General features: G+C 42.0%; 1 protein-coding gene across 1 annotated transcript in view; it reads right to left on the bottom strand.

Annotated features, from left to right (window-relative positions):
* Positions 1-17,528, bottom strand: part of dcc (DCC netrin 1 receptor) — a 307,139-nt gene extending 289,611 nt beyond the window's left edge. The window contains exons 1-2 of the mRNA XM_051679498.1: positions 17,364-17,528; positions 17,140-17,243 (exon numbers count right to left, since the gene is read on the bottom strand). Of these exons, the coding sequence (XP_051535458.1) occupies positions 17,140-17,243; positions 17,364-17,528 (269 nt within the window). The remainder of the gene's footprint in view (positions 1-17,139; positions 17,244-17,363) is intronic.
* Positions 17,529-19,248: the final 1,720 nt, after the last annotated feature.

Here is a 19,248-nt window from a genome sequence, read left to right as displayed (position 1 = left end):
TTCACTCTGCTCACTAGACAGTCTGTGGCTGGTAACCGGTGACTAGAGAGTCAACAAATCAATACCACTGAATATGATCGACTCAGGGATATATCCTCCACTGACAGCTGCTGGAATATTGATCCAATTCCCGATATCAATCAAAGCAGAGGCCAACACTCTCATACATTATTCAGCCTTTCAGTTTCAGCTGTGCTGCAGATTAATGCTAATGGACAGAACATTCACAAATCATCATTACTGAGAAACCCCAGGACACATGAGATATTAAAGATCATTAACAGCAAGATGCATTTCCAAGTGCTAACTAGTTATGGTTGTATCAGAGGGGTCTGACCTTGACTTTGACCCCTGATGCCGGTCACTTTATTTTTTATTTTCAATTCAAAGATGTTGGAAAGAACCTCTCAGCTGACCAGTTCAAAGGTCACTATGCTAACTATGTGTAAACACTCTTACACGGTGAGTCTAGCGTGACGCTCCTGTTCTACCCGCTCCGTATGGGACTCGAACCGGCGTCTCCGGCGTGGGAGGCAGGTGCGCTAACAAGGAGGCTAAAGGCTACAGCCTCTAGCATCAGTCGCTAGTGCACCTCTTGAGGTCAGGAGAGTGAGGTTTATACACAACGCACAGCTATCTATCAGCTAGCCACTGTTACACTCACTCCCATCCGGGTCATGGCACCACTGTGACACTCCTGTTCTACCCGCTCCTTACGGGACTCGAACCGGCGTCTCCAGCGTGGGAGGCAGGTGCTCTAACAAGGAGGCTAAAGGTTACAGCCTCTAGCATCAGTCGCTAGTGCACCTCTTGAGGTCAGGAGAGTGAGGTTTATACACAATGCACAGCTATCTATCAGCTGGCCACCGTTACACTCACTCCCATCCGGGTCATGGCACCACTGTGACACTCCTGTTCTACCCGCTCCTTACGGGACTCGAACCGGCGTCTCCAGCGTGGGAGGCAGGTGCTCTAACAAGGAGGCTAAAGGTTACAGCCTCTAGCGTCAGTCGCTAGTGCACCTCTTGAGGTCAGGAGAGTGAGGTTTATACACAATGCACAGCTATCTATCAGCAGGCCACCATTACACTCACTCCCCTAAACCTCACTCCCATCTGGGTCATGGCACCATTGTGACGCTCCTGTTCTACCCGCTCCTTACGGGACTCGAACCGGCGTCTCCAGCGTGGGAGGCAGGTGCTCTAACAAGGAGGCTAAAGGCTACAGCCTCTAGCATCAGTCGCTAGTGCACCTCTTGAGGTCAGGAGAGTGAGGTTTATACACAATGCACAGCTATCTATCAGCTGGCCACTGTTACACTCACTCCCATCCGGGTCATGGCACCACTGTGACACTCCTGTTCTACCCGCTCCTTACGGGACTCGAACCGGCGTCTCCAGCGTGGGAGGCAGGTGCTCTAACAAGGAGGCTAAAGGCTACAGCCTCTAGCGTCAGTCGCTAGTGCACCTCTTGAGGTCAGGAGAGTGAGGTTTATACACATTGCACAGCTATCTATCAGCTGGCCACCATTACACTCACTCCCCTAAACCTCACTCCCATCTGGGTCACGGCACCATTGTGACGCTCCTGTTCTACCCGCTCCTTACAGGACTCGAACCGGCGTCTCCGGCATGGGAGGCAGGTGCTCTAACAAGGAGGCTAAAGGATACAGCCTCTAGCATCAGTCGCTAGTGCACCTCTTGACGTCAGGAGAGTGAGGTTTATACACAATGCACAGCTATCTATCAGCTGGCCACCATTACACTAACATCTGAATCAATAGCACAGTTTAAGAAACAGAGAGATCTGAAATAACAAAGATGGATTTTGATATGTTATTCTGCATTTTCTAAAGAAAATATGTAGTGAGGGGCCGGTTGTACCAGCCATGCATTAGTTAAAATATAGATTAGTCATAGGGTAAATGGGCACTAAGTTACACCAAGTTTACACCAATACACTTATAGCATATAAACTAAGACTGCAAATCCTGAGGTAGCTGCCTTTTTGCCTCATTGACCTATCAGTCACATCATTGTTAGAATACCAGCATTCATTCAGACTAAACGAATAACAAAGGTCTAATAATCTAGAACAAATTCAAGAGATGTTTGGCGATAACAAAGTGTACATTTAATAACTACATTTCAAATTTCTCGCTAGAAATGGAAAAGTTGTAAAAAGGTGAAAAGAAAGGCCTTACATTTATACACAAACTGGCTGTAAACTGCCTCTTCAGCAGCTATTTTCTCTCTTTCTGTGGGATTTCATAGGCAGTGAAGGATACATCTAATCGATCAGATGAAGGTATCAGGATGTGAGGAGAACATTTGATTCAGACTTGCCTTGACCCCTCCCTACATCCGTGTACAGGCTCCGGAGGCAGCATTTTCCAGTTTTCAGACGCAGACTAAATATTAATGGAAGTCTCCGACCAGGTAAAACGGTTTCAATAAAAAACAAACTGATTGAATTACAGCACACTGGAAATATATATATATATTTGTCTTAATTAAGCAAAATGACAATATTTCGATATTTTACTGGAAAACCTGCTGTTACTGGCATGCCAAATTTCATCACACAAAATATATAGGATCCTACTGTTTCTATTCATATTTATTTATTGCCCCTTATTAATTTTACATATTTAAAGATCCTATTTATTACATTTACTTACTGTGTTTTTTTACAAATTGTATTTCAATGGAAATGTAATTTATTGAATCTGACAGTTGACAAAAAAGCTTTGAACATCAACCGTAACAAGATTAAACTGAAATGCACGGCTTTTCAACACCTCTGTTTCCAATATGAAGGCTGCTTATGAGATCAATAAAAGATAAACGTCACATTATGTGACGAGACATTGTTTTACAGACAGCTTATGACCTTCTAGCTTTATATTGCATTAAGATCAGGTGGTGCAACTAAATTAAGCACTGACTTAATTACAAACTATCTAGTTACTAAGCCCTTAGTTTGAACTTTACATCCCAACTCAAGTGAGACTTTACAGATGGCTAGTGTAACTAATGTGATGTGCTAAGAACAAAATAAAGGAAATATGTGAGAGCACACATATCATGAAGATGACATGTTACTGTAGAATCACAAGAACATTACAGAAACACATGAAATAAAACTGCTGATTCAGCACAATAGAATATTCCATTAAACTGAAGTGTAGCTTTAAGAACAACAATACTGAGCAAAATACCAAGAGCTCTACAGTCTGTCAGAACCCAGTACACACAATATTCAAGAATTTATATAAATATATGATATGCAAACACACAGATAAACACAAACACACATTATTTGAAGTTCTCAGATACGCCACTGAATCTCTTAACATTTCAATGTGTTTGTTATCATTGAACCACACACACACTCACACACATGCACACACGCACTCAAACACACACAAACACACACACTCACACACTCACACACACACAAACACACACTCACACAGACACATTCACATACACACACACACACACACACTCACATATACACTCACACACACACTCATACAAACATACACACACACACACACACTCACACACACATTCACACACTCACACACAGACACATTCACATACACACACACACACACTCACATATACACTCACACACACACACACACACTCATACAAACGCACACACACACACACACACACGCACTCACATGCACACAAACACACACACTCACACTCTCACACACAGACACATTCACATACACACACACACACACTCACATATACACACACACACACACACACACTCATACAAACGCACACACACACACACTCACAAACACACACACGCACTCACATGCACACACACGCACTCACATGCACACACGCACAAACACACACACACACTCACACAAACACGCACACACACACACACACTCTCACACACGCGCACACACTCGCACAAACACACACATACTCACACACACACACACTCGCACAAACACACACATACTCACACACACACACACGTACACACACTCACTCACACACACACACGCACACACGCACACACACTCATGCACACACACACACGCACACACACACACGCACACACACACACACACACTCGCACAAACACACACACACACACACACTCGCACAAACACACACACACACACACAAACGCACACACACACACACACACACACGCACACACACACACACTCATGCACACACACTCATGCACACACACACACACACACACACTCATGCACACACACACATACACACACACTCACATATATACACGCGCACACACACACATACACACACACACACTCACATATATACACGCACACACACACACACACACACAGAGCCTGTAGCTGTTACTCTGAGTGTCTGTCCGTTTCGCAGATTCACCAGCGTGTCGTTTTGTAAAAGCGTGCTCAATCTATCTTGAATGACACATTAGAGGGTGACAGCTTTGGCAGTGGTTCGCTCCAGCCATTTTACAGTCCTGCACCTGTTCTCCAAACCCTGTCAGCCATCTTGCCATGCCACATTGATTTTTCAATTTCAACCCTGTTTCTCATTCAGTGCTGCAGTGACGCTGTGAAACCAGAAGCTGAACTGTGCTCTGATTAGACACCAGACAGAGAAGTCCACACCATGGGAAACAGAACACTCTCTTTAAAGGGATAGTTCACCTTAAAATAAACATTGTTATTATTTACTCACTCTCATGTTGCCCCACACGTGTAAGCTGTTGACCGTCATGGTCACTGCGAGATACTGTTGCATGGAAAAGAGCTGCGTAAATATTCTTCAGAATTTATCCACGCGTTTCAAAGAATGAATAGCAGCATATGGGTTTGGAATGACATGAAATCATTAACTAGTTCATCAATCTATCATGAATGAATGAATCAAACTCAGAATGCAGACCTCTTCTGACACGCTTTTCCACACATCGTTTTATTATATCCATGCATATGGTTACAGACAGGTAAAAAATCCCTCACGATGCTGAAACTTCTCCTGTCTTGCCTGATGACGTGAGCTCCGCTGTCTTCACTCTCATTGCAGTCGTTTGCAAATGTCGCTCGTCATTTGCATAAAGTTGATATTTTCTCAACTTGTCTTGTCGCTCTCCATGGCGATCTCTGATGCCAGCGGCCATGACAGCTCACGTCGCCGGAAGCTGCTATACTCTCATTGAAAATGAATGGGATGGTGTCGCTGTCTCGCGCTATGATGCTGCCGGTGTGAACGGGGCTTATAGCATCTTCAAGTAGCCGCAACATCCCGCAGAACACAAACCAATACACTGTGAGTTCCTGTGCGTCATTTTAACACATTCATCTCCTCAAGAAGAGCTGTACTGTGTATATGTGCCTGTGTATCACATCTGTCCATACAGACAGTCTAACTGTATCCCAAAAGAAATGCTCACTACACATATGAAACCACACGGAATATTTTAATTCTGACTGTACAGGGCTCATGATCCCACTTGAATCCTGTGAACCAGGAATGAATCATCCCCATCAAATGGGTTGAAAAATGAAGGAAAACAGGGTTTTTCTTACACTCTTGAAGAATTTGGTAACCAGTTCTGAACTTCCTCTCCAGTCCAAAAAAAACAGTGTGTTCATCATGATAATGTCATCACAACTATGAGTTAATTAACACGCGACTGCCCATATTAACATATCAACATCTATTCGGTATTCAGACACCTCGCTTACATGCAGAGGATCGCTAAGGGTCAGAGAGAGGGCGGAAAATGGTCATGAAATAAAGTTATAAGTGGGAAAAATTAAATGCTACAAAAGCACTGAATATGACCAGTTTAGGGTTTGGAGGAGATAGACAAACCGGAAAAATAACCAGCACCAATGAATTCTCCACAAAAGCAATTGTTTCCCAACACTCGAGATCATTCTGAATAAAGCTGCACACAAACAGGCCTCATCCAGCCAGTTTCCACCAATCCATGTCGATGATGTGAGCATTGTGCATTCTGTTCTCGTCTGCGCAGTCGTGCCGGTGAATTCTGAGAGGATCTGCAGAGAGCTGTAATGCCCTTAAGCTCTTCTTTTACTCAACATGAAGATACATGTGGATTCTCAGACTCGACACTCATATCTCCACTCACCAAACACACTGCTGGGATTTCAACACTACTGAGATATGATGAATGAGATTTTATTCTGAATCCCGAGCACAGAGGAGAGCTTTGCTTTAGAGATCAGGCTGTTCTGTATTAATCCTCAAAGACACACAGCTCTGTTATGAATTGAAGGCATCCTTTCAGCTAATTATATATCATCTCAGCACATGAAGTGTAAACGATGAAGTGACAGGTCACTGTCACACAATATCAGCACTGCTGCAAAATATACAACAACAACAACATGAATATGTTACAACAGAGAGAGAGCGAGAAAGCTGGAAATACAAACACTCCAGGGTTATACTGGATAATGTATAAGGGCCACTTCTTTTGTCCAGTTTCTGCTCTGGTTTTTAACTAATCTGGATTATATGCACGTATCAACCAAATTTCAGAAACTTCCCCAGGTGAAAGGTTTGATTTTATTAACACTTTATTCTGAAGAAAGATACATAGAAATGATGATGAAAGACAAAAGTTTCATCTATGATTTTGGAGAAAACCTACAGGTAAAAAAATAACCTTAGAAAGGTGACAGCATCTTTATTTTATTTTTACACAGAGATAGGTAGATCTATTACTAAAATCAGCTGACTTCAGCACCTCTTGTTGCATTATATGCCATGTTTCATGTTTAAGGCCCTATATGGTTAAATCGTAGAAATATGGGGCTCTAGATGTAGCTCCATCCGTAAATTGTTAAATTTGAACCATTTTCGGCAGCCTGGGTAGCTCAGCGAGTACTGACGCTGACTACCACCCCTGGAGTCACGAGTTTGAATCCAGGGCGTGCTGAGTGACTCCAGCCAGGTCTCCTAAGCAACCAAATTGGCCCGGTTGCTAGGGAGGGTAGAGTCACATGGGGTAATCTCCTCATGGTCACTATAATGTGGTTCTCGCTCTCGGTGGGGCGCGTGGTGAGTTGTGCGTGGATGCCGTGGAGTATAGCGTGAAGCCTCCACACGTGCTATGTCTCCACGATAACGTGCTCAACAAGTCACGTGATAAAATACGCAGATTGACGGTCTCAGACGCGGAGGCAACTGAGATTCGTCCTCCGCCACCTGGATTTAGGCGAGTCACTACATCACCACGAGGACTTAGAGCGCATTAGGAATTGGGCGTTCCAAATTGGGGTGAAAAGGGGAGGAAATAAAAAAAAAAAAATCACATTGGTGCATCAATGTTTCAAAGAAATTTTGATGCATTGATTATGGAATTTAAGAATCGATTATCATTACTATATTAATACCCAATGTGACGGTCTCATATTACATGAACATTCTCGCAACAGCGGAGCATGTGAGATTGAAGGGAAAGAAAGCGCACTTTGAAATAAAGAAAGTTTATGCTTCATGCGAACAGGTAATCAATTTATGGATGGACGGATGGATGGATGGATGGATGGATGGATGGTGCTGCTGAGTTCGGATTTCTGTGTCATTATTCAAAACTGTTTCCAACCATTTGACAAAAGTAAGTTCATTGTTGTTGCCTTGTTCCTCAATTATGATATATTATGTTAATATTGCTTTTGTATCTCCATAAAATGTGTTATTTAAAACACAAATAAAACTTAACTTAAATAAAACTGATTGGTGTGCAGAAAACATGAACTTGTTCATTCATTCTCTTTATAGTGAATACTACAGAATATAGGGACCCGTCGACGTTCTCAGAAGGGTGTGTATGTAAACCTGTTCTGCAGGAGATGTTGATGTAAACACAGAGAGGGCATGCAACGGCTAAACCCGTCCGTGTAGTGCATGATCATCGAGTGAAACGGTCCACCACTCCCCCACCCGCTCTGACGACTGACAGGGGCCCAGCGAAATGATAAGCCCTGGGGCCCAGGACCACCTTAATGCGGCCCTGGGTGCAATATCTTAACGTTACGTGATATGTAATTCTGTTACTCTTATTTAACGGTTTACTGTCTGTTTGCATCAGACATTATCTTTATTAATTTCTGATTTCTTATGCTTGTAACATATCTACTGTATATGTACCACATTATGTCTATATGTAACATATTCATAATATCTACAGTGCATTCAGAAAGTATTCAGACCCCTTCATTTTTTTTTCACATTTTGTTATGTTGCAGCCTTATGCTGAAATGCTTTAAATATTTTTTCTTCACATCAATCTACACTCCATACCCCATAATGAGAAAGCAAAAAACAGATTTTTGATAACTTTACAAATTTATTAAAAAGAAAAAACTGAAATATCACATAAATATTCAGACCCTTTGCTCTGACACTTGAAATTTAGCTCAGGTGCATCATCTTTGAGATTTTTCTACACTTTGATTGGAGTCCACCTGTGGCAAATTCAATTGATTGGACATGATTTGGAAAGGCACACACCTGTCTATATAAGGTTTCACACCTGAAAACACTCCACCGATCTGGGCTTTATGGCAGAGTGGCCAGACTGAAGCCTCTCCTCAGTGCAAGACACATAAAAAAAACACCTAAAGGATTTTCAGACTGTGAGAAACAAGATTCTCTGGTCTGATGAAACAAAGATTGAACTGTTTGGCCTCAATTCCAAGTGTAATGTCTGAAGGAAACCAGGCACCGCTCATCACATGCACAATACCATCCCAACGGTGAAGCACGGTGGTGGTAGCATCATGTTGTGGGGGTGTTTTTCAGAGGCAGGGACTGGGGGACTGGTCAGGGTTGAAGGAAAGCTGAACGCAGCAAAATATAGAGATATTCTGAATGAAAACCTGGTCCAGAGTGCACTGGACCTCAGACTGGGCTGAAGGTTCACCTTCCAACAGGACAATGACCCTAAACACACAGCCAAGACAACGCAAGAGTGGCTTAGGGACAACTCTGTGAATGTGGCCTTGAGTGGCCCAGCCAGAGACCGGACTTCAACCCAATCGAACATCTCTGGAGCGACCTGAAAATGGCTCTCCACTCGTCCCATCCAACCTGACAGAGCTTGAGAGGATCTACAGAGAAGAATGCCATAAATTCCCCAAATTCAGGTGTGCAAAGCTTGTTGCATCATACCCAAAAAGATTTGAGGCTGTAATCGCTGCCAAAGGTGCTTCAACTAAGTACTGAGTTAAGGGTCTGAATACTTATGTCAATGAGATATTTCAGTTTTTTACTTTAATAAATATGCAAAGTTTCATATTTCAAGATGCATCATACTCATTAGGTAAAGAATCGTAATTGAATTGAATCTGAAACAAAGGTCTGAACTACAAAAAAAATAAAAATAAATAAAATAAAAATGCTGAAATTAGAAATGTACCTTTGGATAATGGTAATAATTACAAATCATTCTCACAATTTCGACAAAAACATTTTGTCAGCCAGCTAGATAACTTGTTGATAAGTTTAAATTGGCAGAATTTGCAACAATAGTTTACAATACATCATAAAAATTCCAAATGTAATATGTTTGTAAGGTATAAAGACACATTTACAAGATCAAGGAATGTAACATTTCATTGCAACACAGCACTGGGTCGATTGGCACCAGTGGCAGTATTATTCTTGGGGATTTTAACAAAGCAAACCTCACACGTGAACTGCCCAAATACAAACAGCACATTACATGCCCCACCAGAGACAGGAACATACTGGATCATTGCTACACAACAATAAAGGATGCATATCACTCTGTTCCTAGAGCAGCTTTGGGACTCTCTGATCACTGTCTGGTTCATCTTCTTCCAACCTACAAACAGAAATTAAAATCTGCTAAGCCAGTAGTAAGGACTGTAAAGTGATGGACCAATGAAGCAGAGCTGGAACTACAAGCCTGCTTTGATAGCACTGATTGGAGTGTTTTTGAATCTGCAGACACCAATATGGACGAGCTCACAGATACTGTAACATCATATATCAGTTTATGTGAGGATATGTGCATTCCTACTAGGACTTATTTAACATCTAAAAATGACAAACCATGGTTTACAGCAGAACTCAGGCAGCATCGTCAGGCCAAAGAGGATGCTTACAGAGTTGGGGATAAAGTCTTGTACAATCAGGCCAGGAACACACTGAATAAGGGAATCAGAGTGGCTAAAAGAAGATACTCTGAGAAGCTGAAAAACAAATTTTCAGCTAACGACCCTAATGGTGTGGAGTGGCATGAAACAACTTACGAATTACAGGACTCCTGCTCCCAACCCTGTGGTGGACCAACAACTGGCTGACGACCTGAATGTGTTCTACTGTAGATTTGAAAGTCCCAATCTCACACCCCACACCCGCTCTGACCTTCACTTCACACAAACACCAACACCTCCTGCAACCCCCTCCTCCCCCCTCCTGCTACTCAACCTGCACTTAAGATCTGTGAAGATGATGTGTGCAGTGTCTTTCGAAAACAATGGATAAGGAAAGCACAGGGTCCAGATGGCGTTTCACCTGCATGTCTTCGATCCTGTGCTAACCAGCTGGCCCCCATCTTCACACAGATCTTCAACATAGATCACTGGAGCAGTGTGAAGTCCCATGCTGCTTCAAATGCTCCACTATCATCCCCACCCCAAAGAAACCAAAAATCACAGGACTTAATGACTACAGACCTGTCGCCCTGATGTCTGTGGTCATGAAGTCATTTGAGAGACTGGTGTTGGCCCACCTGAAGAACATCACTGGACCCTTTCTAGATACCCTTCAATTTGCTTATTGAGCAAACAGGTCTGTGGATGATGCAGTCAACATGGGATTGCATCATATCCTGCAACATCTGGACAGACCAGGGACATATGCAAGGATCCTTTTTGTGGACTTCAGTTCGGCTTTCAACACCATCATCCCAGCTATTCTCCGGACTAAATTACACCAACTCTCTGTTCCCACATCTATCTGTCAGTCGATTACCAGCTTTCTGACAGACAGGCAGCAGCTTGTGAGACAGGGGACATTCACTTCCAGCACCTGTACAATCAGCACTAGTGCCCCCCAGGGATGTGTGCTCTCCCAACTACTCTACTCTTCTCCCTCTACACCAACGACTGCATCGCCAAGGACCCCTCTGTCAAGCTCCTGAAGTTTGCAGACGACACCACTGTCATCGGCCTCATCCGAGATGACGATGAGTCTGCATACAGAAGGGAGGTTAAACAGCTGGCTGTCTGGTGCAGTCAAAACAACCTGGAGCTGAACACGCTCAAAACGGTGGAAATGACTGTGGACTTTAGGAGGAACCCCCCAACACTGAACCCCCACACCATTCTAAACAGCACTGTGGCAGCAGTGGAGTCATTCAAGTTCCTGGGCACTACCATCTCACAGGACCTGAAGTGGGAGACCCACATTGACTCCATTGTAAGAAAGGCCCAGCAGAGGTTGTACTTCCTTTGCAAGTTGAGGAAGTTCAACCTGCCACAGGCGCTGCTGATACAGTTTTACTCAGCAGTGATTGAGTCTATCCTCTGCACTTCAATATTTGTCTGGTTTGGTTCAGCTATGAAATTGGATATCAGAAGACTACAAAGGACAGTTTGGACTGCTGAGAGGAGTATTGGTTGCCCCCGCCCCTCCTTCAAGAACTATACACTTCCAGAGTGAGGAAAAAGGCTGGAAAAAAATCACTCTGGACCCCACTCACCCTGCCCACTACCTTTTTGAACTGTTGCCTTCTGGCCAATGTTTCAGAGCTCTGAGCACCAGAACCGTCGGGCACAGGAACAGTTTTATCCCTCAGGCTATCCATCTCATGAACAGTTAAAACTGCTCCTTTGAGCAATAATTAATGTGCAATACACAGCTTAGTCTTTTCATATTATCCAACATATCCTACCTCTTCTGCCATTACATTCCCTTGCACTGTACATAACAGATTTGTATTTAGATTTGCACTACGTATGTGAATGTGTATGTATGTATATATATTCATATATATGTATATGTGTATATATTTGTATATATATATATTTGTATATATGTATGTGTGTATGTCTGCATGTATGTATGTATGTGTGTGTGTATATGTATGTATGTATATGTATGTATGTGTGTGTGTGTGTGTATATATATGTATAATGTATGCATGTGTCTATTATATGTATGTGTCTATTGTGTATTCTATATATACTGTTTTCTTTTCAATATTTATCTTTTTTTTTATTCCATTTTAATTATTTTTTAAAAGTCTTGTTGCTGTTTTTGTATTGTTGTGTACTGGAAGCTCCTGTCACAAAGACAAATTCCTTGTATGTGTAAGCATACTTGGCAATAAACTCATTCTGATTCTGATTCTGAAGTGGCAGTTCTGTCAACACACACCAACCCCGGGCAAGTGGGCCATCCTTATTGTCGAACCCTGTATGGGGTCAATAAACTAACCAGCTAACTAACTAACACACAGGCAGCTTAAACAAACCCAGTTGTTCTGAGTGACAGTAAACTCTGGGGGTCATAAAGGTCAAGAGGGATGCTGACCTCAGCTCTCAACACCCCCTCATTCATTTCCTAACTTTGCATTCGTAGGGGCTCATTGTTGAACAGCCCCTGACTGATGACACACAAAGGGACTTATTTACCGCTCCAGACCCCCATACAGAGCCAATCTGTCGGCTGTATTGTCCACACACCCGTCACTGGCCTCCCACAGCAGTTGGGGAGCCTGCGCATGCCAGCGGGATTGGTCACAGGTCAACGCGTGTTCGACTCGACAATTACCCACCGTTGAGGAGATGCATGAATTACAGCTCATGCGTCCATGCCAGCACTTAGGAGGGGCTGAACAGAAACCCAATGACAGCTGTCATACACCGAATTAATGCTTTGCATGCAAACAAACAAATATGGTATACTGGGTTTGTTTCTGGTCAATATTCAAAGAACTGCACACTCAATATGCTGCATTACTGTGAACGCTTCTGATCACAGATTAACTTCACTGGACACTCAAATGCAGAGAGTGCAATATTAGCTTGATTCACATGAATCTATATACGTCACCATACAGAAGTTTACTGATTTAGAGTTTCAAAGATAAAGAGCTGTAGTTATTTATCTAAAAAGCCCAACAACACAACAGCAGATAAATCCACAAATACAAATGAAATATAAATCTTGAGTAATGACATGAAAAGTCGGACAGTGTCTTTCAGAAATGGAATAGTAAAGGGGTAAATAATCCTCTGTGCACTTTTGTAATTGTGATTAACAGTAAATGTGTTCAGAAGGAAAATCAATGACATCAGATGCATGGTCACAGCTCCTCTTCATAACATATGCATCCATGAATTATGAATGAGTTTGGTTTAGTGATAAAAGATCTGCTTCAGGATTATAAGTTAAACAGAGCAAGATATAGTAGGGTACAATGGGGTTAAAGGCACACCTTAATGAAAATGTGCTTTTTTCTGGTGACAAAATGTATCAAGATTTCAATAATTGATTTAAGTTTACTGAATATTGATGGAACAACATAATTTGTTTGAAAAGAAATAATAACGGAAGGTTGTTTTGTTTAAAATTCATTAAAAAAAACCCTTTAGACATTTCACGCAAAGATCTCATTGATCGGGAGTATTTTGCCGTTTATTGTGACAAACATCACATATTGAAAATATATGTTCTACATCTAGATGATCAGGTGCGTGTCACTAAAAAGGCAAACAGTTCTGCTTTCTCAGGCTACGTTTCCACTAGCGTGGAAGAAATCCACTCAAAGCCGCAAACAACGTGCCAGTGGAAACTTAAGGCCTAAGTTGCTAACGTTAGCTGCCTTTCTAATGATTAGGCTACGCCGGTCACTGCGGTCTGGATCTGGACCCCGGATTGATTCCATCCAGACTGCAAGACCTCATGATGACGGTTGCGCCCTTTCATCATCTCTAATGAGCAGTGCGACAAAGCACATCTGATCTTTATGTGCTGTATTCTTGAATATTTTCTTTAGCACCAAACATGCTTAATTTATGCCCTCTTCACTCCGCACGCGTTGCCTCTTTTCCCTGCATGTGAGTAGACATGAGGCGCCACATAAGTTAATATGGTTCCAGAGCGCCTTTAAACCATAACGTTTTTATCCTTCTATATTTAGCTTTATTAATCAGCATGTTATGAGCCTTTAATAATAAACAAATAGATTTCTATTCTAATTTTGTGAAATGAATCAGATGTCATTATCTCTGGAATGGATGACAAGGAAAGACAATAAAATGACTAGTTTGTAGACTAATCTTTCTTACTTTAATGAAAATATAAAAATGGTCCATTCAGACTTTTACATTTTCAAAATGTTCTCTCAGGGGTCACCCCTAAACCCCCATACAGTATCACTCCACAGTCACAAGGGCTTCTATGCCCCCATACTTGGATATCTGAATGTAAAGAAAGATATCATTTGAATGTGAAAATATTCAAACAAATACTGGACTGATGTAATTATGCTTCAAAACGAACAGATGATCTTTTAACATGCATATCCAACTGCACTTGATTGATAAACTCTATAAAATATTGTAATATTATGGTAGAAGATCATCACTGATTTGGCTTCTCTGGGCCCACAATGCAGTTTTGTATAGATTAGTTTGATTGTTTAGGATTACAGTATTTTCTTCTTTTCTTCTGCCAACATGGAAAAAAAAAAAAAGTGCAATGTGCAAATGTGAATGTATATTGAGATAAATATCGATATCGAATGATATGAAAAAGAAAATAGTGATAACATTTTTGGCCATACTGCCCAGCCCTACAAATAATATTATACAGTATATATATATATATATACAGGTGCATCTCAATAAATTAGAATGTCGTGGAAAAGTTCATTTATTTCAGTAATTCAACTCAAATTGTGAAACTCGTGTATTAAATAAATTCAGTGCACACAGACTGAAGTAGTTTAAGTCTTTGGTTCTTTTAATTGTGATGATTTTGGCTCACATTTAACAAAAACCCACCAATTCACTATCTCAAAAAATTAGAATATTTTGACATGCCAATCAGCTAATCAACTCAAAACACCTGCAAAGGTTTCCTGAGCCTTCAAAATGGTCTCTCAGTTTGGTTCACTAGGCTACACAATCATGGGGAAGACTGCTGATCTGACAGTTGTCCAGAAGACAATCATTGACACCCTTCACAAGGAGGGTAAGCCACAAACATTCATTGCCAAAGAAGCTGGCTGTTCACAGAGTGCTGTATCCAAGCATGTTAACAGAAAGTTGAGTGGAAGGAAAAAGTGTGGAAGAAAAAGATGCACAACCAACCGAGAGAACCGCAGCCTTATGATTGTCAAGCAAAATCGATTCAAGAATTTGGGTGAACTTCACAAGGAATGGACTGAGGCTGGGGTCAAGGCATCAAGAGCCACCACACACAGACATGTCAAGGAATTTGGCTACAGTATTCCTCTTGTTAAGCCACTCCTGAACCACAGACAACGTCAGAGGCGTCTTACCTGGGCTAAGGAGAAGAAGAACTGGACTGTTGCCCAGTGGTCCAAAGTCCTCTTTTCAGATGAGAGCAAGTTTTGTATTTCATTTGGAAACCAAGGTCCTAGAGTCTGGAGGAAGGGTGGAGAAGCTCATAGCCCAAGTTGCTTGAAGTCCAGTGTTAAGTTTCCACAGTCTGTGATGATTTGGGGTGCAATGTCATCTGCTGGTGTTGGTCCATTGTGTTTTTTGAAAACCAAAGTCACTGCACCCGTTTACCAAGAAATTTTGGAGCACTTCATGCTTCCTTCTGCTGACCAGCTTTTTAAAGATGCTGATTTCATTTTCCAGCAGGATTTGGCACCTGCCCACACTGCCAAAAGCACCAAAAGTTGGTTAAATGACCATGGTGTTGGTGTGCTTGACTGGCCAGCAAACTCACCAGACCTGAACCCCATAGAGAATCTATGGGGTATTGTCAAGAGGAAAATGAGAAACAAGAGACCAAAAAATGCAGATGAGCTGAAGGCCACTGTCAAAGAAACCTGGGCTTCCATACCACCTCAGCAGTGCCACAAACTGATCACCTCCATGCCACGCCAAATTGAGGCAGTAATTAAAGCAAAAGGAGCCCCTACCAAGTATTGAGTACATATACAGTAAATGAACATACTTTCCAGAAGGCCAACAATTCACTAAAAATGTTTTTCTTATTGGTCTTATGATGTATTCTAATTTTTTGAGATAGTGAATAGGTGGGTTTTTGTTAAATGTGAGCCAAAATCATCACAATTAAAAGAACCAAAGACTTAAACTACTTCAGTCTGTGTGCATTGAATTTATTTAATACACGAGTTTCACAATTTGAGTTGAATTACTGAAATAAATGAACTTTTCCACGACATTCTAATTTATTGAGATGCACCTGTATATATACACACACACACACACACACACAGTACTGTGCAAAAGGCACATAAGATGTTTCAAAAAAGCATTTGTCTTAAGATGGTTATTTATATCTTCAGCTTTAGTGTGTCAATAGGAAATATAAATGTTAGACTCCCAAACATTACTTTTGCAAATAAAAAAAGACTAGAATAGAAGAACAGGGAGCCCTGCAATAGATGTCATGGCCCCCACAAAGCCCCCCACTGAACATCGAGTCAGTTTGAGATTACATAAAGACACAGAAGCAATTGAGACAGCCTAAATAGATAGAAGAACAGGGAGCCCTGCAACAGATGTCATGGCCCCCACAGAGCCCCCCACTGAACATCGTGTCAGTCTGAGATTACATAAAGAGACAGAAGCAATTGAGACAGCCTAAATAGATAGAAGACCTGTGGTGAATTCTCCAAGAAGCTTGGAACATCTTATCTGCCTACAACCATGAAAAACTGTGTCCAGGTGTATCTAGGAGAATTGGGGCTGTTTTAAAGGCAAAGTTGGTGGAAAAAACATGCTCCGCTGGAACAGATGTTGCAGGAACAGCTAAGTACCACTGGGGAAGGATGATTAGCTTTGTAAACCGATTCTCATTTACCTTCCACCACAGTAAAGGATCCTGGTTTACAGAGATGCATGGCTCACTGAAGTACCTTTCGATCTCGGTGTCACGCGAACAAAAATCACTCACGCCATAATCCTCACCAAAAAGAGTGTCGAGTGCCGTAATTGCTGCTCGATCAGGCTGAGAGTCACTCTGTATGGGTGTGACAGAATTTGTAACTATGTCGTAAAGCTGTTTCAGATTCTCCTTTACTCTCTCTCAAAGCTCTGTCTCAAGAAACTTCAGATGTTTGTGTCTTGGATCCAATGTTGCCGCAATCAGAGGTAGAGCCACTTTCTCAGCATCCTCAGCAACAGTAGCTATGCACTGTTTCAGAGATTCTGCCACGGCTGTCTTGAACTCCGACACTCTTGGAGACTCGCTGGTCTGTGTGTTTAGGTGTTTAGTGATGAGGCTATGTGTGATCAGATAGACCATCGAAACGCAAACATGCATCTCACTGCACATTGTTGTTGTGGCGCACTTCAGAGACTGGAGAACGGGTATCAGTTCTTCTACAATCTGCCAGTGCTCATCTTTCAAGTCAAGTGTCTTCGCATCTGCAAGTTTTGTAATATTGCGATCTGACAGAACAGCGCACACAGTCCATCTCTGTTCTAAAAGACATTCGAACTTATCACACACAGAATTCCACCGCGTGCGACAGTACTGGATAAGTTTGTGTTCGCGTACTTTCTGCTGTTGTTGTTTCTGGTGAAGTGCCGCTGTAGCCACTGTGCTGTGGTGAAAATGTGCCACCAACCGGCTGCTGGCAGCTATCACGCTTTTTACAGAAGCAACGCTGAAGCCTTTGTTGATGGCTTGCTGCAGGGTGTGCGCGAAGCAGGGCACTGATTCCCAAAGACCACGATTCGCCAAAACCAAGTTACTAGCGTTATCATGAACACACGCAATTACTTTCTCCGAGCTTGACAGCTGTTCTGTTGCATCTTTTAGGTAGTTGGCTATGTTCACAGCGGTGTGTCGTTCGTCGAAACTGCGTGTCTCTAACACTGAACTATGTATTTACCATTCAGCAATGTAATGGCAAGTTAGTGTTATATAAGATTCAGTGGTCAGCGTGGTCCATGAGTCCGTAGTGATAGCCATCTTTGCTATCTTTGACAGTCTGTCTTTCAGTGAAGAAGCAGTCTTTTCATATAGAACATCTATTCTTCCCGTGACTGTTTTGCGCGATGGGACGTTATACTGGGGCTCAACGTAATGCATCAAATCTTTAAACCCTTCTCCTTCGACGAAACTAATGGGCAGCAAATCTTTCGCTACCATTTCGGTGATTAGTTGTGTAATCTTTTCAGCTCTGGCTGCGTTGCATTTCTGTCTGACGGTAAAAGATACGATGCTCATCTGAGTTTCCTCTCTGGTATCGCAAGACATTTTATGTACAAATACTAGATGATGACGCATTGTACTTGTGGTAGATTTGTGTGACATCTTGGCGCTGCACATCTTGCATTGAACTGTATTTTCATCTATTATGTTGAAGTGAAGCCAGACATCACTACGCAACTCTCTGTTCTTTGGTCTGGACTTTGGACCGCATGCTCTGGCAACGCTAACCGATCAGAGCTCAAGGTGCCGCCCAAAATTCTGCTATAACCAATCAGAAAAAAGAAAAATATGTCTTTTTATAAACTCACACGATTATTGTTTTTATGATCGATCGTCGCTGTCACGTTCGAGTACTTGAGTACGATTACTCGTGCCCATCCCTAATAATGACCACTGTTTGTTATGTCCAAGAAAACCCTTTAACAGGTTATATTCACAATATACCATGACCTCTTGTATGTTACCTAAACAATATGAAAGGTAACAAAAGTTGATATGTTAATTATGTACACATACCTCATTATATAATTAACCTGCATGAGCTGCATTGTTCTCTCTGAGCATTAAAGGACATATTGACATGTGTGATGTTAATTATTGTTCAGGGCATCAGTGAGGCTTTAATCAACATCCTGTGGGCTCAAACTGAACTCTCATCAGTGAAGTCACGGGAAGTGATGTCATTCTACTGCTCTTTCTCTTTCTCCCTCCAGCTGTCCAGTGTAGAAATCCTGTGAGCATCTAGAATGACCTTTAACCTCATGCAAAGCTGAAGGGGGGAGATGGTGTTTAAACCTTTAAGCTC

This window comes from Myxocyprinus asiaticus, chromosome 3 (assembly GCF_019703515.2).
Source record: "Myxocyprinus asiaticus isolate MX2 ecotype Aquarium Trade chromosome 3, UBuf_Myxa_2, whole genome shotgun sequence".
NCBI lineage: Eukaryota > Metazoa > Chordata > Actinopteri > Cypriniformes > Catostomidae > Myxocyprinus > Myxocyprinus asiaticus.
The sequence above is the reverse complement of the archived record's forward strand: the minus strand, read 5'-3'. Positions and strand labels throughout refer to the sequence as shown.